The sequence below is a fragment of the Acyrthosiphon pisum genome, chromosome A2 (assembly GCF_005508785.2).
Source record: "Acyrthosiphon pisum isolate AL4f chromosome A2, pea_aphid_22Mar2018_4r6ur, whole genome shotgun sequence".
Taxonomy (NCBI): Eukaryota; Metazoa; Arthropoda; class Insecta; order Hemiptera; family Aphididae; genus Acyrthosiphon; species Acyrthosiphon pisum.
In genome coordinates this window covers 83222107-83241469 of record NC_042495.1, presented here as the reverse complement: position 1 = coordinate 83241469, position 19363 = coordinate 83222107, and the positions used below count along the sequence as shown (strand labels likewise).

At 32.9% G+C, this 19363-nt stretch overlaps 1 protein-coding gene across 2 annotated transcripts in view; it reads left to right on the top strand.

Annotated features, from left to right (window-relative positions):
• Positions 1-19363, top strand: part of LOC100168564 — a 94405-nt gene that overhangs the window by 41025 nt on the left and 34017 nt on the right. Inside the window, exon 1 of one of the 2 annotated variants that reach the window (XM_029490438.1) lies at positions 16305-16962. The exons of the other annotated variant lie outside the window; for it this stretch is intronic. Coding sequence (XP_029346298.1) covers positions 16917-16962 — 46 coding nt within the window. The 5' untranslated portion in view covers positions 16305-16916. Of the gene's footprint in view, positions 1-16304; positions 16963-19363 lie in introns of those variants that run through there. 2 annotated transcript variants of the gene reach the window in all.

The following is a 19363-nucleotide window of genomic DNA, read 5'->3' as shown; positions in this document are numbered from 1 at the left end:
TCGTTTAAGACAACAGTTCTTAATAACAATAAAAAATCTTTAATTTTCAATGGTTTTTCTCAAATGTATGAAAATCTATTTAGTATTTCGAAAAATTACTTGTCTATAATACCAAGCTAGGGCAAATTTTCCATCCAAAGACATAGATAGATTTTTTTGGTCATTATATCTTGATACCAAAAACTTGTAGGTACACGAAAAAAAATATCATTGTAAAACAATTGATTATATCTTATAAATACTAGTATTTATAATCAATGGTAAAATAGATCACTAAGAATCTAAAATAATAATGTTGTACATTTAATAGTAAATTTAATAGTAAAATAGGTATTATTTTAATTTTATTTTTGTGGGACTTCGGCATCAAATAAATTATTTAGGGGTGACTAAATCCCTGTAACCCCTCCTCGAAATCTCTACCTATAGTTTTTAACTATTATATTGTATTCTCAATTTCGATGTGAAAATGCTTTAGACGAACAGAATCTGGATCTTGTGTTCCCTTGTTGCCTACTGTAATCGCCTTAAAACCGAACTTAAAATGGTATCAGTGAACCGTAACGACATTATACAACAATACAATATATACATAACATAAATGTATACTCTTCCTACTTTGCACGACCAGATATTATATATTCTTATGAAATCAAGACATTAAGTCAATTTAACCTATTTAAATACATTTTAAATATGATGCACCTTTTTTATTATTATAATAATATGCATAAAAAAATGTGTATTTCAGGACATTACAAATGTACTGCACATTTTAATACAACTCAATAGTCGTGTGACAATTGACCGATTATTCTTAATTTAGACAATCCACAATAGACTGAATACGAGTGAATAAGTGTGATATTATTATACCTATACTGTTGATTGCTGAAGATATTATTTTTGAGTATTTTTCTAATAATTAGGTATGTATCTTTCTGTGATTTCTATGCCCACGATTGGGGAGTATAATATTTTAAAATAATTATTTTTCGATATCGTCTAATGTTTAATACGTTTATAATGATATCGTATGACGTATATTATTCGGTATACTCATATTATTGTACTCGCATAAGACCCGAGTTTATTGTACCTATACCTATTTATAGTTTAATATTAGTATTCACGCGTGAGGTGGTATTATTGTTTTCCTATATATTATATTATACGTATCAGTTTCATGTATACCGTGGGTATATGAATGTACAAAATGTATATGAAATAATATTAAGGACTTGTGGAGTGCAAAGTTTGTTCAATTTAATTTGATATCGTGGGACGTCGAAGACAATTTGGTTACCGTGGCGTGGAAAAATCTTCAGAAGGGGGGATCATGAATCGTTAACGATAGTCCGTTGGCGTGTGTACATGATCATCGTTATTTATATTATTATTATTATTACTATTATAATAATATTATTATATTATATGGTCGCCAAGGAAATCTCCGCTTTTCCGACCTTAACATCAGAATAGTAAAAAAATATCGAAATTCCGCGTAGTTATCAACACGTGACGCGCACCGCCGCCGACTACGGAATGCGTATTTAAGTATTTTAAACGGCCCGGGAAATTCGAGTGAAACACAGCCGAAAAAAAAATAGGTACAAAAACACGAGAAAAATGTGCGCCACTCAAGGATGTTTCCCAGGTGATGTGCGCTGATAAGGAATTCTAATGTGCGTATCTGCGACCGCCGCCACCCGATGGAATGCGTATATTTTATTATTATTGTGTCCGTCTACCTATATTATATAGCCAGCCACAGACCGTCGCCACTTTTTTTTTTCATCTCATTTTCTATTTTCTATTTTTCTACAATATTACACTCTGACGCTCGCCGGCCAGACGTCTTCGGCTCGCGCGCGCGACGCCTGGCCAAGGTTAATTCCACATTGTTTACACACACACACACGGACACACGATGACGACGGTCCGGGCGGCCGACGTGGCGGCGCTAAAAACCCGGCAGTTTGCCACTGCCGCCACTGCCAACTGCCTCTGCCGCCGCCGCCGTCGGGATGAACAATGTGAAGCCCGCGATGCACATTCGTCGCGGTGCACCGATTATTATTATCTCTATTATATATGTATATATATATATATGCATTATATACTCTTCGTTTTACTATTTTTTTTTTTTTTTATGGCGTATATAGATTAAAAAAGACAGGAAAAAAATCTTCGCCACAACAGTCGTACAATAATAATAATATAATACCCGATTGTTTCGTATTTAGCCGCGTGAAACCACCGACGCCTGTACGCATAATATTCCTCACCGATGTCCTGCCTATACCTATATATTATATTCTCGGCCAATTATTATTAGGCGCATCTTATAATATTATATTATGTTACTGCGATCATTTTTTTTTTCAAGCCGACCGCTGCGACACTTCCTCGTGTGGAATTTTCATATTAAAATTCTCAGCCATGTGTGTGTGTGTGTGTGACGCTCGATACGTACAATATACGCACACACACACACGCACGCGCACAAGTACGGGTTTTTTTTTGGCGCCTAGTATTATAATAATAATAGACGCATGACGTGTACATTTATATGTTTATAGGTAACTGCAGCCATAGCGTGTATATAGGTATGCAAAGTCAAAGAAAAAAATATTTAAAAAAAACACAATCAGACGTAATATTATTATTTATTATTTAGAGAAACACGGAGCACGTCTTAATGATCTGCCCGTGACGCGCGCCTTATTTACTACCTATATTAATTTAATGTGATTATCTACATCAGGTGCATTATAATCTATAATAATAATATAATACGGCGTATAGGTATACTGTTTGCATCGCCGTCTATACGAGTTATGAGAATATGTGTGTACTGTGTTGTGTTCATTTCGTGTACCTACTCGACTTAGGCGTGGTGGACTGTGAATTCAGCCGGGGAAAACTATGTTACTGGCCCTCAAATTTGTTTCTTCCTGGATATATATATTATAATATTATATAGGTAGTGATTTTTTAGGCTATAAATGCATGCTTATTTTGAAGTTTTATAGAACATGTTGCTTTTGGAACCAATAACTATTACTAAACAAAATAACTTATAATAATTTGCACTTAATAAAAATATAATATAATATAAAATGCAATAAAAATGTGCATACGTATGTGCATTTGTATGGTCTTGTTTATCTTAATAAATCATTCTTAGGTATTTAAAAAAAAATCAATATTGTACATGTATAATATGTCGTGATTGTGTACAGTCATTATAAATGGGAATGCCTCTAATACCTATTATCATTTGTACTATCAGCTCACTTTAATACCATTTGCGGCCCACCCGGAAAAGTCCCCATACCCCACCAGCAAAGTGGGCCATTGATACTCGTAGATCTGAGTTCCTCAATTAGATTGACCGCCACACACATTATTATACTTATATCCGTTGTATCAACTATAGGTAGGTAGATGATTTAATATATTTTAATCCTGGTTCCTATATTTCATTATATTATATCTATATATTGGTAATACCTATATCATGTGATTCGGTGTACCGAATTAATATCGAACATATTGACCACCGTGCATATCAATTATTATAAACATTATATAACCACATCGAATCGAACGCACATTTCGGTTCGAATCTAGCTCAATATCGTCGAGTGCACTTGATATTGAGAGAATGAACCTGAACTCTTTAAGAAATTATGGAATAGAAACCTCGAAGTAACTTTTATTTTTAACTTTTTAAGAATAAATTACGAATAATTTGGAACCAAAATTAAAGATTTTTCAGCATTTTAATAAATCCTCTATTATTAAAAAAAAATAGCTTACATCGTCGATTCTTGAAAGAGATGTAAAGAAATTAAGATATTAGAAATGGGTTTGCTATATATATGCAACATAGTTAAATCTACCATTCATATCATATAAATTGTTGAAGTCTCTACAAAATTGGGAACAATAGTGAAAACCATCATTGTAACATAATAATTTACTTTAACGAGTCTAATCGAATTAATAAGGTACGGTGCCTATTGCAATACCCGTCCCACACAACCGTGTTTGTATAATTAATCAGTATTTCGATAGGTATAGTGAAATCTGACTCAGAAACACGCGTTGTAAATGTATGATAATTGGTTAATGTACCTACACATTTTTATGTATATTATTTTGAGACAATTTTATTTGTATAAGAAATATTTTGAGTTAACGTAGTCCCTCCTCACTACAGACTGTAGGTACACTCAAGTCTCATAAAATCCAAAATTGTAAACTAATAATATTACAATAAATTATATCTCCTCGTTTTAACGTGGTGTGCTTGTGACCGGATCGTCTTAATACTCATTTGATCCACGACGTTCCATCAATGGATCAATCAAATGGATTCAACCAAGTCTCTCAAGCCTTTATAATATTAACTAGCTAATTTAATTTATACCATTTGATTTATATTATTATTTTATATTACCTTAAACATAATTTTTTGATTACTGTAAAAAAGTTTTTACATTGTTAAATATGATCGTAGGTACAGTCCTTAATAAAAAGTTCAAGCTTTTGTTAAGACCGATTTTGTATAGTAGGTAAGGCCGAAAAAATCTACCTAATTATATCAGTCATCGTTAATTTATAGAGCAATTAAAATTGTACGGTAAACAAGCATTTGATGACTGTATACAAACAGTTGGATTAAAAACTGAGTTCAAAATTCAAACAGTTGGATTTAATGCCTGGATAAAATATTTCTATTATAACTTTAGATACAAATCGAATTTGGTGCGGGTAAAGTATAAAAATTGGATAAATAAATTAGTTACACGTGCCTTAAAACATTCACAGTTTCACACACTCGCATATAATATATTATATTATGTCGGTTTTTAGATTTTACCAAATTTTTCACTATTGTGTGAGTAATAAAAGTTATTATAGTATGCCACATTATTAAACAAAATATAACTTGTTTAAGTGAATGTGATTCATTCAACATGTTTCAAACAAACAATGGACGAGACAAAACGAAATATTATGTAGTGTATAACGTTGTCGATAATACGTTAAACCTGACAATAATACAATTTACTGACCTTTGACCGTTTACATAATATATTATAATAAGTAATAACTATCACGTTAACTGCGGACACTGAGCATACAAAATGTATATTATCTTCTCGATTTCGGGTCATCCTGATTCAATGGTTTTCAAAAAAGGGTAGTGTTTTAAGAACCCTTATTGTAACCCATTGAAAAAATTTAAGCTCCCCAATATAACCTCACAGATGGTCACGATATGCATTATCACGCTTATTAGTCGACGAAAAAAAATATTGTAAAATACTTGAACATATAATATTAACATGAGTCCTATGTACACATTATTGGGAAAAAGTATGAAGTATTATAATAATCTATATTGTTAATCAAAGCCTTAAATCGTGGGGAATAGTTTATATATAATATGTATTGTCTAATCTGTATTGTTAATCTTGCTTATTCAAAATATTAATATTTGTATTAATATTAATAATATGTGTCTGAAATATACTGGTTGATTTTTGGGTAAGCAGTAAACACTTGTTATTTAGAAAATGTATTAACGATTTCGAAATTATTATTTTTACAGAGTTTAAACTTTGAATTTCAAACCAATATTTTAGAAAAAAACAGCTAAATTTGTCTTTTTCATATCGACATTTGAATTTTTACTTTTTTGAACGACAAATGACAACATTTTTCTAATTAAACTCCACACATCTTAACTCTAAATACTTAAAATTATTATTTATCTACTCGTTTCAAATAAGTCGATGTTTATACATCAAAACTCTCAAATAAAATATTCTGTTTTGAAATATGAAACTAAAAATGAACGTTGTAACTGGGAATAAATAAAAATAATAATTTATTTTCAAAAACGTTAACTTTTTTTGAGAAAATAATCGTTTACTGCTAAAAGAATCTCAAAGTTATACCTATTATAACCTACAAATTGTTTTTGATTTGTCATATATTTACTTGGTACATATCTACTTATGTTATTAATATATTATGTACATTGTATTGTTATAAATTATAATATATTACATATTATTGTAATTTTATAGAAGGAAAGAGGCAGTAAAAAGCAATATTACTATATGAGATCACTTAAAAAGGGTTTGAATTGGAAAGAAATGGCAACAGATAGAGAGGAATGGAGTATTGGGTATGTAAGATGGAATGGACTAGAGGCCTATAATAATTAAAGAAGAATCAGAATTTAACAGTGTTCATATTATCTTGTAATTATTTTTGTTTTATGTCAATATAATTATACAACACCATAGCTATCACTTATATAATATCGATTCAATCAGGTGTAAAATGTTTAAACATTATAAGTTATAACTATATAGTATATGCGGTAAAAATTTAAAAACCAACTGTAGGAGTCAAAACACCATTAATCTAAACAGTATTACAAATCATATGTAATCTTTAAAATTGTCTTAATTATTTTAAATAAATAAATAATATAGGAAAGGGTAATATTTCAAGTATAAAGTATGAACAAAATTTGAAACTGACATGGGTGGATTAATACGTAGATTTATGTGGAAAAATATTATTACCTTAAAATATAATATTAAGACATCGAAGTGGTATCGTTTTAGTAGTTAAATAACTAAGTAGAATAACTAGGTAGTAGAAATTAAATAGCCTGATGCCTGAGACTTACTATAATAATATATAGTGATTAGAATAAGAGTCGAGTTTATATAGATAAATCGCAACTATCATACGCGGCTAATACCTACATAGAATATGATGTATTATAATTTATAATATTAAATTCCTTGTCTAATAACCACGTGGGTATTAATAATTGTGTATGTTTTAAACAATAAAGTAATAAAAGTATAGGAAATATATCATACACCATAGCACTAATTGATTTTGGAGTAAATGCTCGCTGTAAAGTAAAGTGAGTATTATTGTACCCTTATAAATAACGCAGCAACGATTGTTAATTAATACCTTGAGATCGATTATAATGGACGTCTTATAGCCACTCGAGATTATCGAGACGATTAAACAAGGCAACAAGACTATTCAGTTATGACGTATTATCGGAAGTCGGAATAGTAATTAAACATTTAAAACATAAAATTAAAACCGTTAAGACGAGACAGTGTATTGTAGATCCGCGGTTATACGGTGCTACAATTTCGAAATTGCAGTTATCTTCTATTCTATAAATTGGACGACCCTAGTCCCTAACCAATCGCTTTGAAATCCACTGTGGAGGAGCAAAACGGTCATGTATATAAACCGATGTACATGTATAGGCGTATACGTCACGTTCAATACCTTGGGGACTTTATCGTATTTTGATGTGTATATGAGTTCGAGTATATACGTATTGGCCTCCGAATGTGTAATTGGTGCAGTGTGTATGTGTATGCGCTTGCGTGTGTGCGTGTGCGTGCGTGCGTGTGTGTGTGTGTGTGTGTGTGTAGTGAACAGATATAGGAGTTTGCGTCGGCGATGTTGTTGGTGATGGTTGTAGCGGTAGGACGAGGATATGCGGCGGTGGAAGGATCCAAATGGGGCACCGAGGAAAGAAAAATCATCACGGCGGCGGCGGTGGACACGCGATTTAACGAGACTTTACCCACTCACCCGTTGTTCTTTCACACACACATACACATATATACTCGTACGTTACCGTGTATACCCAGCTATACTACCACTACCACATCCACTACCACGCCTTAGCGCCCTTGAGGTAATCCGGATTTGCCGGATCCGTTTCCTAATAGCCCTCGCCCGTCGGGGTATTTGCCCGGGGCGACCCGGTAATCCTGCACTAATGAACGCTAGGGATAACGGCTTAAATCCCTTCGGTGGCCTCGCCGTCATTCCCCGCACAATATATACCTCTCTTCCACTCACGCACGCACACTTAAGACTACTACTACCACTACAACTGCAAAATGGTGTACAACAAAAGACTATACGATAAACACACACACACACACACATACATATATATTATATATAAACACTCGCGGTATATATATTTGTATGTGATAATATCTGTGTGAGTGTATGTGTGTGTGTGTGTCTGTAAGTGGGTGTGCGTGTGTGTTACCGGTATAAGGATTACGGTGTACACAACGCACACGGACTAGTGTGCTCGGCCGACCGAAATGCCTGAGAGTCGGTCGAGTAATCCGGGCGACGATAATCTCTGCAGCAGTTCGCCGGTTGCAAGGGCAGCACGTGGCTAGTTTTCCCCGTATCATATATTATTATGTATAATACGTTTCGTCAGTCGATATTCTGCTAAACAAAAATAACGACAGTAAAAAAAAATAATAAACCTAAATATACGCAAAACTGTGTTCTGTAATTACCCATAATATTATGATGTATAATAAACTATAATAACTATCGATAGCAGACGGTAACGTATATAGGAATTATTTTTCTTGGGGGGGGGGGGGGGGCTATAAAAAATATATATTTAATTAATATTATAAATTAATCGCCGTATTAAAATTCCATATCAACAATACATTTCGTGTGGGGTTGACCCACCGCCCCCTATATACGCCACTGAGTGTTCTTATTAACGATGCTCGCTATAACCATAGGTGATACAACTCTGGAAATGGTAATACTAGGTAACCGTTTGTACGATAAACATATAAAAAGAACTAAATGTACGGCCAATCATATTTTTTTTAATTCGAGTAGCCAAGTGGTGGTTATATCATACAGTTTGTATAAAACTTCTACTTCGACTTATTCCTGGCTACGCCACCTCTGTCTATATACTTATTTCTACCTGCTTGTATTAAACTCATAGGTGTACATCACAGAACTATATTCACATATATAATATACGAACAATATAAGTATTAAGTTAATGTAAAAGTATTTTAATTCTTAAATTAATTATAATTTTCATTAAATATCCATAATATTGTTCCTATTATAGGTACATATTATATACGTTCGTGCCAGTCTATATTATCATAGTACGTCATAAAACAGTTCATGATTATCGCGATATTAGTCTGTGGTTATTACAGTATAATAATCTAGTATTATATATAGATATACTTTTGGGTATAGTGCAATGGAAAAATATATTGTTGTATACTATATTTTGTTAGGAGTTTTATGAATTGAGAACTATATATTGACTTTTAATATTATATATTAATAAGAAGCGTTTCTATGGCGATAAACAACGGGTTACGAAAAAAAATCGGTTAAAAAAATAAAGATGTATCCAGCCTAAAAATACTTATCATATATTATGTTAATAATAAGAATCTGTAAAGATTGACCAAGTGACAGATTACGCTGGACATCATAATATTATTATACACGCATTGTTATTTTTACGGAGTCGACTATAGTTGTACATGGGGTGCCAACATTTAAGCAAGCCAATTTTTTTTTTTTATCACAACCCACTTGTTGTCCATCACAACAAATACTGTGTATTTACTATTGAATATTTGTATTTTATGTATGCGTAGGGTTGAAAAGTTATATATTGGATACTTTAATGGATTCAAAAAATTGGAAAGTTGCAATTCGGAAATAGCTTTGGTCAAGCATAATATGGCATTGGCATGCATACATACCATCAACACCCAAATCTATAAATAATTAAATGTACATTACCTCCATACACAATATTATATTGTGCGCATTTATGTTTTCATAATATTGTATAATATTTTAACTTTCATAATACGCATCCGGCCGTCATCGCGTTTGTAAATTTCGTACGATAGGCCTATAATAAGACGCGTACAGGGGTCGTGATGCCAAACTGCCAAATTATACGTTGCATCCCTGCCCCTCTCAAATGGCACCCCCGCGGATCTAGTCCACACTGTTATACAATAACATATATTAATGTGCATATTATTATCTGTCGTGGTCTAGGAAGTCGTGAGGACTAACGATAGTGTGTATAGGTGCATCACTGCAGCAGGAAGTACAAAGCATCTATACGATCCGTTCAAAAACACATTTTCTCGTACGGTCACTACGCTTTGAATAATATTTGGATCACGTCGTTAGGGTCTGTTCTACCGTATTAATCTCTACCCCGACATCTCGCGTGCTCGTGTGAAATCGATGTGTACATTATTGTAAATATGTTAAATATTATAATATATTATTATTATGATTATAATGTTTGCAGTACAACTGCACCTACCTACGTGAATATTATACAAGTACGATACGCGAATTATACAATCCACGCAATATACGCAAACGTATGTGAGTCTGTACGACATTCGCATTTAAACACTATGCCTATACCTATACCTATTATACATACGCCATCGTATCAGTTTGCCTAAACGTCGGATTAGCGTGGGTGCCGCGCATAAATTAAACGTCTGGTTATGCGCGCCGTTCAGTGGCAGCCGGACGACGATTTTAAAGAACCTCCACGTCCTGCAGGTGATTGTGTTTGCGTCGACTCGAGCTGGATTCGGATATACCATATACGTATGTACCCGTATATACCGTACGTACCTATATATTATTATATATAACACGATATTATTATATATCGAACGCATACTAAGTAGGCATAATCCGCATAGAGGAGTAGTGCATTAGGTATATATATGTATATACACTAACCCAGAATCATTTTATCAGACTATTATATTATTATAATCCGGTCGCACGTATATATATAATAATATATACGCGCGCGCCAGGTCTTAATCCAGATTTATTTCTTTGGCGAATTATTTCGGTTTCCGAGTTAATCCGATTTCCAAACAAGCCGGATTTTTATCATAATATATATACGTATATATATTATTCTAAGTAATTTAAGCAGTTGTATAGTGTACCCATTGTCCTAGCCTATTAAAATAGTTCCGTTCAACCATTGTTGCGATTCTTCTTCTTATTTCTTAACATCACGATACTACGTAGCTCTGCAGCCACTAATAAAAAAAAAATAAACACAAATTCTGTTTATTATTATATACGTCACGTGTATAGTAAATTGTATTTTCACGCAACAGTCTTATTTTAATTACAATTTTATACGTCTTTAATATCTATATCATGATAATAATATAATATATTAGTTAAGACAATAATTGTTATATTATCATACAAAATTAAAAATATCGATCGAAACTACCATCCTTCAGACTTCGCAAATACCTAAGTAGGTACTGAAAACGTATCTACTATTTCGTTATATTAGCCACATAATATACTATGACTTTATAATACTCATTTCAATAATAGTATGTAAATTTTATCATACAATACCGTTAAGTGTTCTTTTACTTGTACGCTTTATTTTTTTTTAATAAATAAAAAAATCAAATGCATTTAACAAATACTACCTACCTACTCGTTGTTTGTACGTAATGATTTATTTTTCAAACGATACGAGCTTTAAATTTAAATCCCGTACAACATCATCGGACTCATTTTTCCACATTGTGGTTTCAATAGCTTTAAATGATGTGGAATCTATATATACCTATAATTACGATTAATGCTTATTGTCCGGTTCGTTTTTGTTGTTTTAAGGATTGATAATGTATAATATAATACCATGTGTGTAGGTATATGGTAGCTGCAGCTGCCGTTGGAACACTGTTATTGCGTCGATTATTTTTACAGTTTTTCCTGCTGTACACGTTCGAGTTTGATTTTTCCGGATTTCTAAATTATCGACAATCGTTTTTATAGTATATTCGAGTAAAAATTTTTTTTTTAAAAAGAATCACCGTTACTGAATCGGTTTTCATTGTTTGATCCATTGGCTTGCGTGCGTATTAAATAATAATATACCTACCAACATTGTTCGGTGTTTTTCATTAGGGTATTTTTTTTCTTGTTAATTTCCCCGGATCTCGTAAAATAATTTCGTTACGATAATGTCATTAAGAAACATTTTGATGGAGATTTACTTCACCGCCACCGCTGTGGGATCATGAATCCGGTATATATGATCATAGTATATACAATGTATAGAGTCATTATGCATGTCCCACCAACTTAATTCTTTATAGTACTAACGTATCTGCGATATAAGCGTGACTACTTATAAATGACGTGGTTTCACGGAAATTATTGGTTGATTAGGTTGTCACCTTCAATTTATTAATATTTAAAAATGATAATATTTTAAATTTACCCTAATGAAATATGATAAGAGGCCATGATGCGGCGCATACACGTCATGTCGCGATCGCTGCGGACTGCGGTCCTTTATAGTTGTGTTATCTTCACATACTTTTCGAATGACTATAATATCCTTTGCAGCGCATGATCTAATAAGCCATTCTAAGCAAATTTATAAAGAATTTGTTGCAGCCACAAGTAATAATATTATGCGTTATCCCCGTGACAATGCAAATCGAGAAAACTGATGATGGCGCTCGCCAATTTCACTCCATTTTGCGTCGTCGTCCGAGAGGAGGTACTTAATCTTTCCGTGCGTTTAACACGCCACGTGATGCGTATATTTTAAAAAAAAAAACGTATATAAATCGCAGTACAAAGAAACGGCGGAACGACAAGCCGCGAATAGAGCGCAAACGGATACGCGTGGTGGAGATATCGCGATATTATGATGCACAGGTACAATATACCTAATAATAATATTACGTTCAACCGTGGCGAACTGCAATTGTCCGCGAATAACTACGTATAGTTGCAGTGTAGTACAACAACATTATAATTTATAATGATAATAGTATATTGCATTATGGCGTGCGAACGAGAAAAAAAATGTATTAATAAGCCACGTCGGATTAGTCGACGACGGTTTTTGTTATTTTTCCACGACCGCCTCCCGCAACTGTATTATATTATTACATGTTATTATATACACCTGTAATATCGCGTAGTGCATACAAATAATATAATAATAAGCAGTAATATAATATATTGCCCGCTGATCTTCGCTGAGGAAAACCCCTTCGATCGGCATGATACTGAAAAAAAATTCTATTATAACCATGCAAAAGCGAATTTACGTGAAAACTAGTTTTAAGGGAAGCGGTGATTTTCTGTCTCTGTCTAACACACGTGGAACATAGGAAATTAGACGTGTTTTCATTCCAACGTACCGATTCTAGTGAAGCAATAAGAATTCTAAAAACAGATTTAAATTTGTCATCATGTCCACTACAGATTGACTTTTTCACATTTTTGGTTTTATCCTCCTAAATCCTAAAAAATTCGTACAAAAAAAGGAAATGGAATATTTACATTTTTGGAGAAGTTAAAATCAAAAACTAAAAATTTGGGAAGTAGACTTGACGACAAATTTAAATCTGTTATTAGAATTCTTGTCGCTTCACTAGATCGATCGGTACGTTGAATTTAAATACGCCTAGATTCCTATTTTTCAAAGACAGAAAATCACTGCTTCCAATTCCCTTAAATCCGTTGAAACTTGAGACAATTTTGACCAACAAATTAATGCTATACCTTATTATTTAAATTTTTTAATGTATATATGTATATCTATTGCTTATATAATCAATAAATTAATTTACCTATATATTTATATTCATACTTATATGTTTTTTTTGTGAAATAAACACTCATCCAAACGGTTTACGCCGGTCCATTGCGGCCCAAAGTCAGGTTAACGAGATTTTTTCCCCTTTTTTATGTCTGATTGAATTCTATTGTAAAGTGTACATAATCATTAAATACCTACTCCATTTAAAATATTATTATGAAATCATGTACAATAATAATGATAATATGAGACTGGGGAAATAAATTAGACCAAACATTTTTCATAATATTATATCATTAATCATATTAGATAAATTAATAATGTAGATACAATCAGTGAAGTATACGATTCAACAATTAAAAAATAAATTTCTTTGTCAGTGTTATTAAAATATAACAATAATAATACAAAAAAAAAAATACAAAAAATTTACATTTAGTATAAAACAAAAGTAGTTATTATATTTGATCAAGATATGATTATTTTATTTAAAAATGAATAGGTTTTAAGTGAAATAATATTACATTTTAAATATGATATTATAATTTTATGATATAAATTGCTTTTATTTTTCAATACATTATAGTCTTTTAAATAGTTTGCTCCGTGTTTTAAAGGTATTCAATTCTAACTGTCACATCTGCACGACACTTGGACCTAATATAACTTTATACCTTGGTCCAATACAATACATTACGAACGCACAACGTATTATTTTTAATTTACATGACTTATAGGCGAAATTTAAACACAGACAACGTATAACTTACATTGAGTCCTAATTATATTTAATATGTTTAATATCCTTAACAATTTCCCCTGCTCCTTGGCTACGGTAATTATATCTACAAAGTTCCACGACTCTTCCCAACAATTTTATATTTAACTCGTCATCCCAGACCATGTTACACCTTAGCAGTGGTGGATTTAAGGGAAGAATAGCGACTTCCCCTACCATGGTCTATTATAGTTGTGATACAAAATTTATGAGTACCCAACTTATACAGTTATACCAATACTTTTAAACTTTTATACATATAAGTACGTACACTATTTATTGTACATTATAATTTATAAAAACACCTTTATACTAATAATGTTGTTAACTATCTGTTGTATTTACTATTGTTTTGAAAAATGTTGTCCCTTCAAAAAAAAATCAAAACAAAACAAAATCCTAAAACCACCACTTCACCTTTATAACGATGTATTGCTGTTATAAAATTGTATTATATATATTATTTTAATCTGTAGTGATGGTTGGCAATTGGCATAAGCAATATTGTTGCGGTTTTGGTCAGAATATTGAGTCATCGCCAGAGGTTCAATTTAAAAATATTCACATTTGGCGGGAAATGATTGACGGTGTACGTTATATTATTATTATTTTTTATATTTATTCACCTATTATTATTATTAAAGGTAATGGCCCTCTTCGTGTCGGTTTAAAGACCTAGGTACTAATCGTCCACGAACAAACAAAAACGTCCCCTCCACTATGTACACATGCGTAGGTACAGCTTACGCTAAAATACAATCGATTTTTGTACTGTTTTTTTTTTTTTTTTTAAATTTATTAGACTAACCGTTCTATTAGCGAGAACTGTCTGTTTGACATAATACGCATTAATGACTGTCGACAAGCTTTAAACGGAATAGCGTGAAGAACGGGCACATATTATAGGCGTATTATAGAAGAACAATGCTCGTATATATTTTTATGCATCGAAAAAATACACTTTTGATGGGTATACGGTACGTAGATTAGGCGTACTGCTTGGTCATGTCAGAAAATAATAATTTCATGGTTCGGGTTCATACACAGTATAGACGCACGTGCAGCACCGTCGATGATGACGTCGACGCATGGGGTGATAAATTTTGATCATATAATACTAGGAACCATCACTATTCTATAACATACAATATTATAATACAGTTTATACATTTAACGGAATGTGCCGAACATATATGCCCATCCTACGCCGTATATTGTAACGATGATTTACAAAACGTCAAACCGGCAATTTTATGTGTTGGCTGCGGCGGTCGCGGCCGTCTCGCACTGGGTTGCAGCTGCATCAGTGAAAGAAAAAAGGATTTAAATGTGTATTACGAGGTGAACCGACAATACATTTCTGCCCGTCTGCCTATATACCCGTCACCGTAATGTAATTTTATTGCATATTACCGTAGTCGTCTGTCGATTGTTGTTCATCGAACGGACTCAAGTGACTGATGATATACTCGTCGTGTCATATACGTATACATCATTTAATATTATTCCAAAGACCCAAGGATATACCATAGGCATATATTTATTCATATACGCCATAAATTGAATACACTCGCGGGATTATAGGACGATCGGGTCTGTCCTTTTTTGCCCCGTATTATTATGTATAACCATAGAGAAATTCATTTCGTAGACTGCACTGGAAGACAAAACGCAATATTGAATGCCAACCTCGGTCGGTCGGTGGTCAACCTCCTCGTCGTACTTTTACACTCGTAAACGCTCGATCTCTTCAAAACTGCACTATCACTTGAGAACGCGAACCGATATTACTCTTTAATATAATAATAGTATAACATGCAGAGACCCGTATATTTAAGAATAAACGATATAAAAATGAATTTTACAACGAACTAGACTATAGAGTATAATATTATACTCTCACATATCAAACTATAGGTAATACATATTATTATTATTATGATATAATATTGTGTCATATTTTACGAATATTTACGAGTTAACATATAACAATAATCATAATGATGTAATAAATTATATTGTACGCGCGGTAGTCGTACGTTTCGGTTTCGGTCGTCCCGTCGGCGGCAGCACTGCAGGGGTGACGCTGGTCGGAGGACAGAAGGAGGTGGCGAGGGGATGCCGCCGTAATCCGGATTAAGGGCGCGTCAGTGACGGTGGCGGTGCGGGGTACGGTCGTTGCTATATTCCCGGCTAATCTCACCCCCGGTCTGCACACTCCACGCCGCGAACCGTTCGCAGTGGCACACAAAGTTTCACCCCGAACGGCACACGATAATCCCTCTGGTCTCCTTCCACCCCGACTGCCGCCACCGACTCTCCACTTCCCCGTCGTCGAAAATCCTCATCCACCGCGGCTGCCGGACGGGTTTTTCGACTCTCACCGTGCGCGCGTGTGTGTGTGTGTGTGTGAACGCGGTCGCGCGTTAGTCTCGGTCGGTCAAACGGGCCGCGTGGTGTACTGTCGTCGGCGTCGTCGTCGTCGTCGTTGTGCGGGGTACAGTGTACGTCGTCGTCAATTCGAGAACTACAGAAATAAAATTAATACCGATATTGTACAAGATCACGTGCGCCTTATCTGGACACCCAGGGAACCCGGACGAAATGCACGATCAGCCGACGACGTCAGAGTCGGAGGAACTCGTCACCGGTAAGACCAGCGCGTTTCGTTTCATATTTTGTATATTTTATATATATTTTTATATTTGATTTAATTTCTTACTACCATGGTCATTTCAACGCAGAAAAGCGGAGAATTTTCGAATTACAATACATTTAGAAGCACCGAAAGTTGGTTTTGCCTATGACAAATGTCAACTTTAAATTCATTTTTGGATAATTTGTTTGCTAGTAGGTACTTGTGGGTGGATGCTTAAACTTTAAAAATAATGAAGTTTTACAAAAGACATCGGTACCTCTGGCAATTATTAAAACACGATAATTGTATAGGCACGCGTATAGAACGCGTGAATAGAACTTTCCAGCGGCAACAAGTGTGCCACGGAGATGTGTTTTTGCCGCTGATTAACGAAACTCATTCAACATCGCCTCCGCGAGGCGACATCAATAATATGAAATTTATACATGCACCTTATACATTATGGTTCACCACCCACCGTGCATGTACTCTATACAGCCACCATATTTTCCTTTAATACCTATAGGTAGGTAGGTAGGTAACGATTATTCTGACTTTAGAAAGTTTAAGTATACTTGTACCAATGTTTAAAAACCATTTTTTCAAATATAAATATATACAATTTGTATGTGATTTAAGCGGTTACGTGGTGTTATGTGGTAGCGATACCTACAAACAATTAAATTACAGTCAACTTGTATATTAATTAGATGATTTTAAAATTTTTTAAAGAATTTAATGTAGGTACCTTTATAAATTTAAATTTAAACGAGTAGACTCTGAATTAATTAACTATATTATTATATACTAATAATGATAGTCAATGATATTGTATATCTGTATAATGATAATATGAAAATTATAGTAATATTATAGTATTAATATTTTACAGTATTACTTATATTATCTGTCAAAACTGAACAATAAGTATATTATACCTACGACCTACCTCAACCAAAATAAATTACATCTATTTTGTATATTTTTATGAATGAGAATTCAATTATTATCTTTAGCCCATTAAGTTCGAAATCTTAGAAATTTCTTTGAATTTCAATTTTGACGCATTTCTAATTTAATAAAAACTATCTACTCAATCTAAGCGTTTAAAAATTTGGTAGATATTTATAGGTAGACAACAAATTTCCAACAAAAAAAACAAAATTTGAATAAATACATTATTGTAAGGTAAATTAGTGTGTACACTGCGCATGATAGGGATGAATCACCCTATATCTTGTGAACAACAGTCGTCTGTCTAAATAGTAAATTCACGTTTTCCAACTTACGAATCTGTCCCACATGTCTGTTGTAAGTATACGAGCAATATTTATAATGATTTTAATATTATTTTTATCGGTCTCGTTTGGTGAAGTATCTTAATACAATATTACTGAAATACTGAATGTCGATCGTCAAAATCTATCAATCTCGAGTCCGTTTTAGTAGTTTATTAAATGGTGGCTAATTCGATAATAATGTACCTAATGAAACGTTAAAAATTTAAAAATGTCTAGTTTTTACCGCAACTACGCAATACGGGATTATCTACACGGGTGTATAATATAGTAATAGTCGGTATTATAGTCGGTAGGAAGTAGATAACACGCACAGCTTTATCCACAACCCACATAATACAATCAACGCATATTATTATTTTATAATCATATATATTATAATACTCTACCGAATATTCGTAGTTTATTATGTGTTATATTTTAAAGATAAAAAAAAACAAAACGATGATTTACAAACAAATTGTTTTCATTGTATCCTTTATTGTTCATATTAACTATCATAGGGCCATAGGTATATTTATTTTATAGGTAGGTACTACACGTGTGGTGGTATAATATGTATAATATTATATTTCTATTGTTTTTGTGTATACCTAAGGTATCAATGTGTGTTTTTTGGTACCTAATATAGGCTATAAAATAGGTATTTAACAATATGTTTTCTTGTTGTTATTATTTTTATGTAAAATGGTGTATCTGAAATGAAATTCTTGTAGTAACATGATATACATAGTTTTTCGCTATCGATTTGGAACCTCTCCAAGTTGAACAACTGTCGTGCAATATTATATGCATTATCTTATACATATAAAAATCTCGCGTCACAATGTTTGTCCGGGATGAACTCCGAAACTACTGGACCGCTCTTGATGAAATTTTTTACACCGTGTGTAATTTGGTTAATGTTGTTAATGTTGCTATTGGTTAATCGGGCATGTTTGTTGATTTGTATTATTATCTTATCTTTTCTCAATATTATACATATATATAATACTGTATACAAGAAGATCTGATAAGTAGTTTCAGAGTTTAGTCTGTATAACTATAGTTTGTGTATTTATATAGTTAGATATATATATATATATATATATATATATATATATATATAATATTGT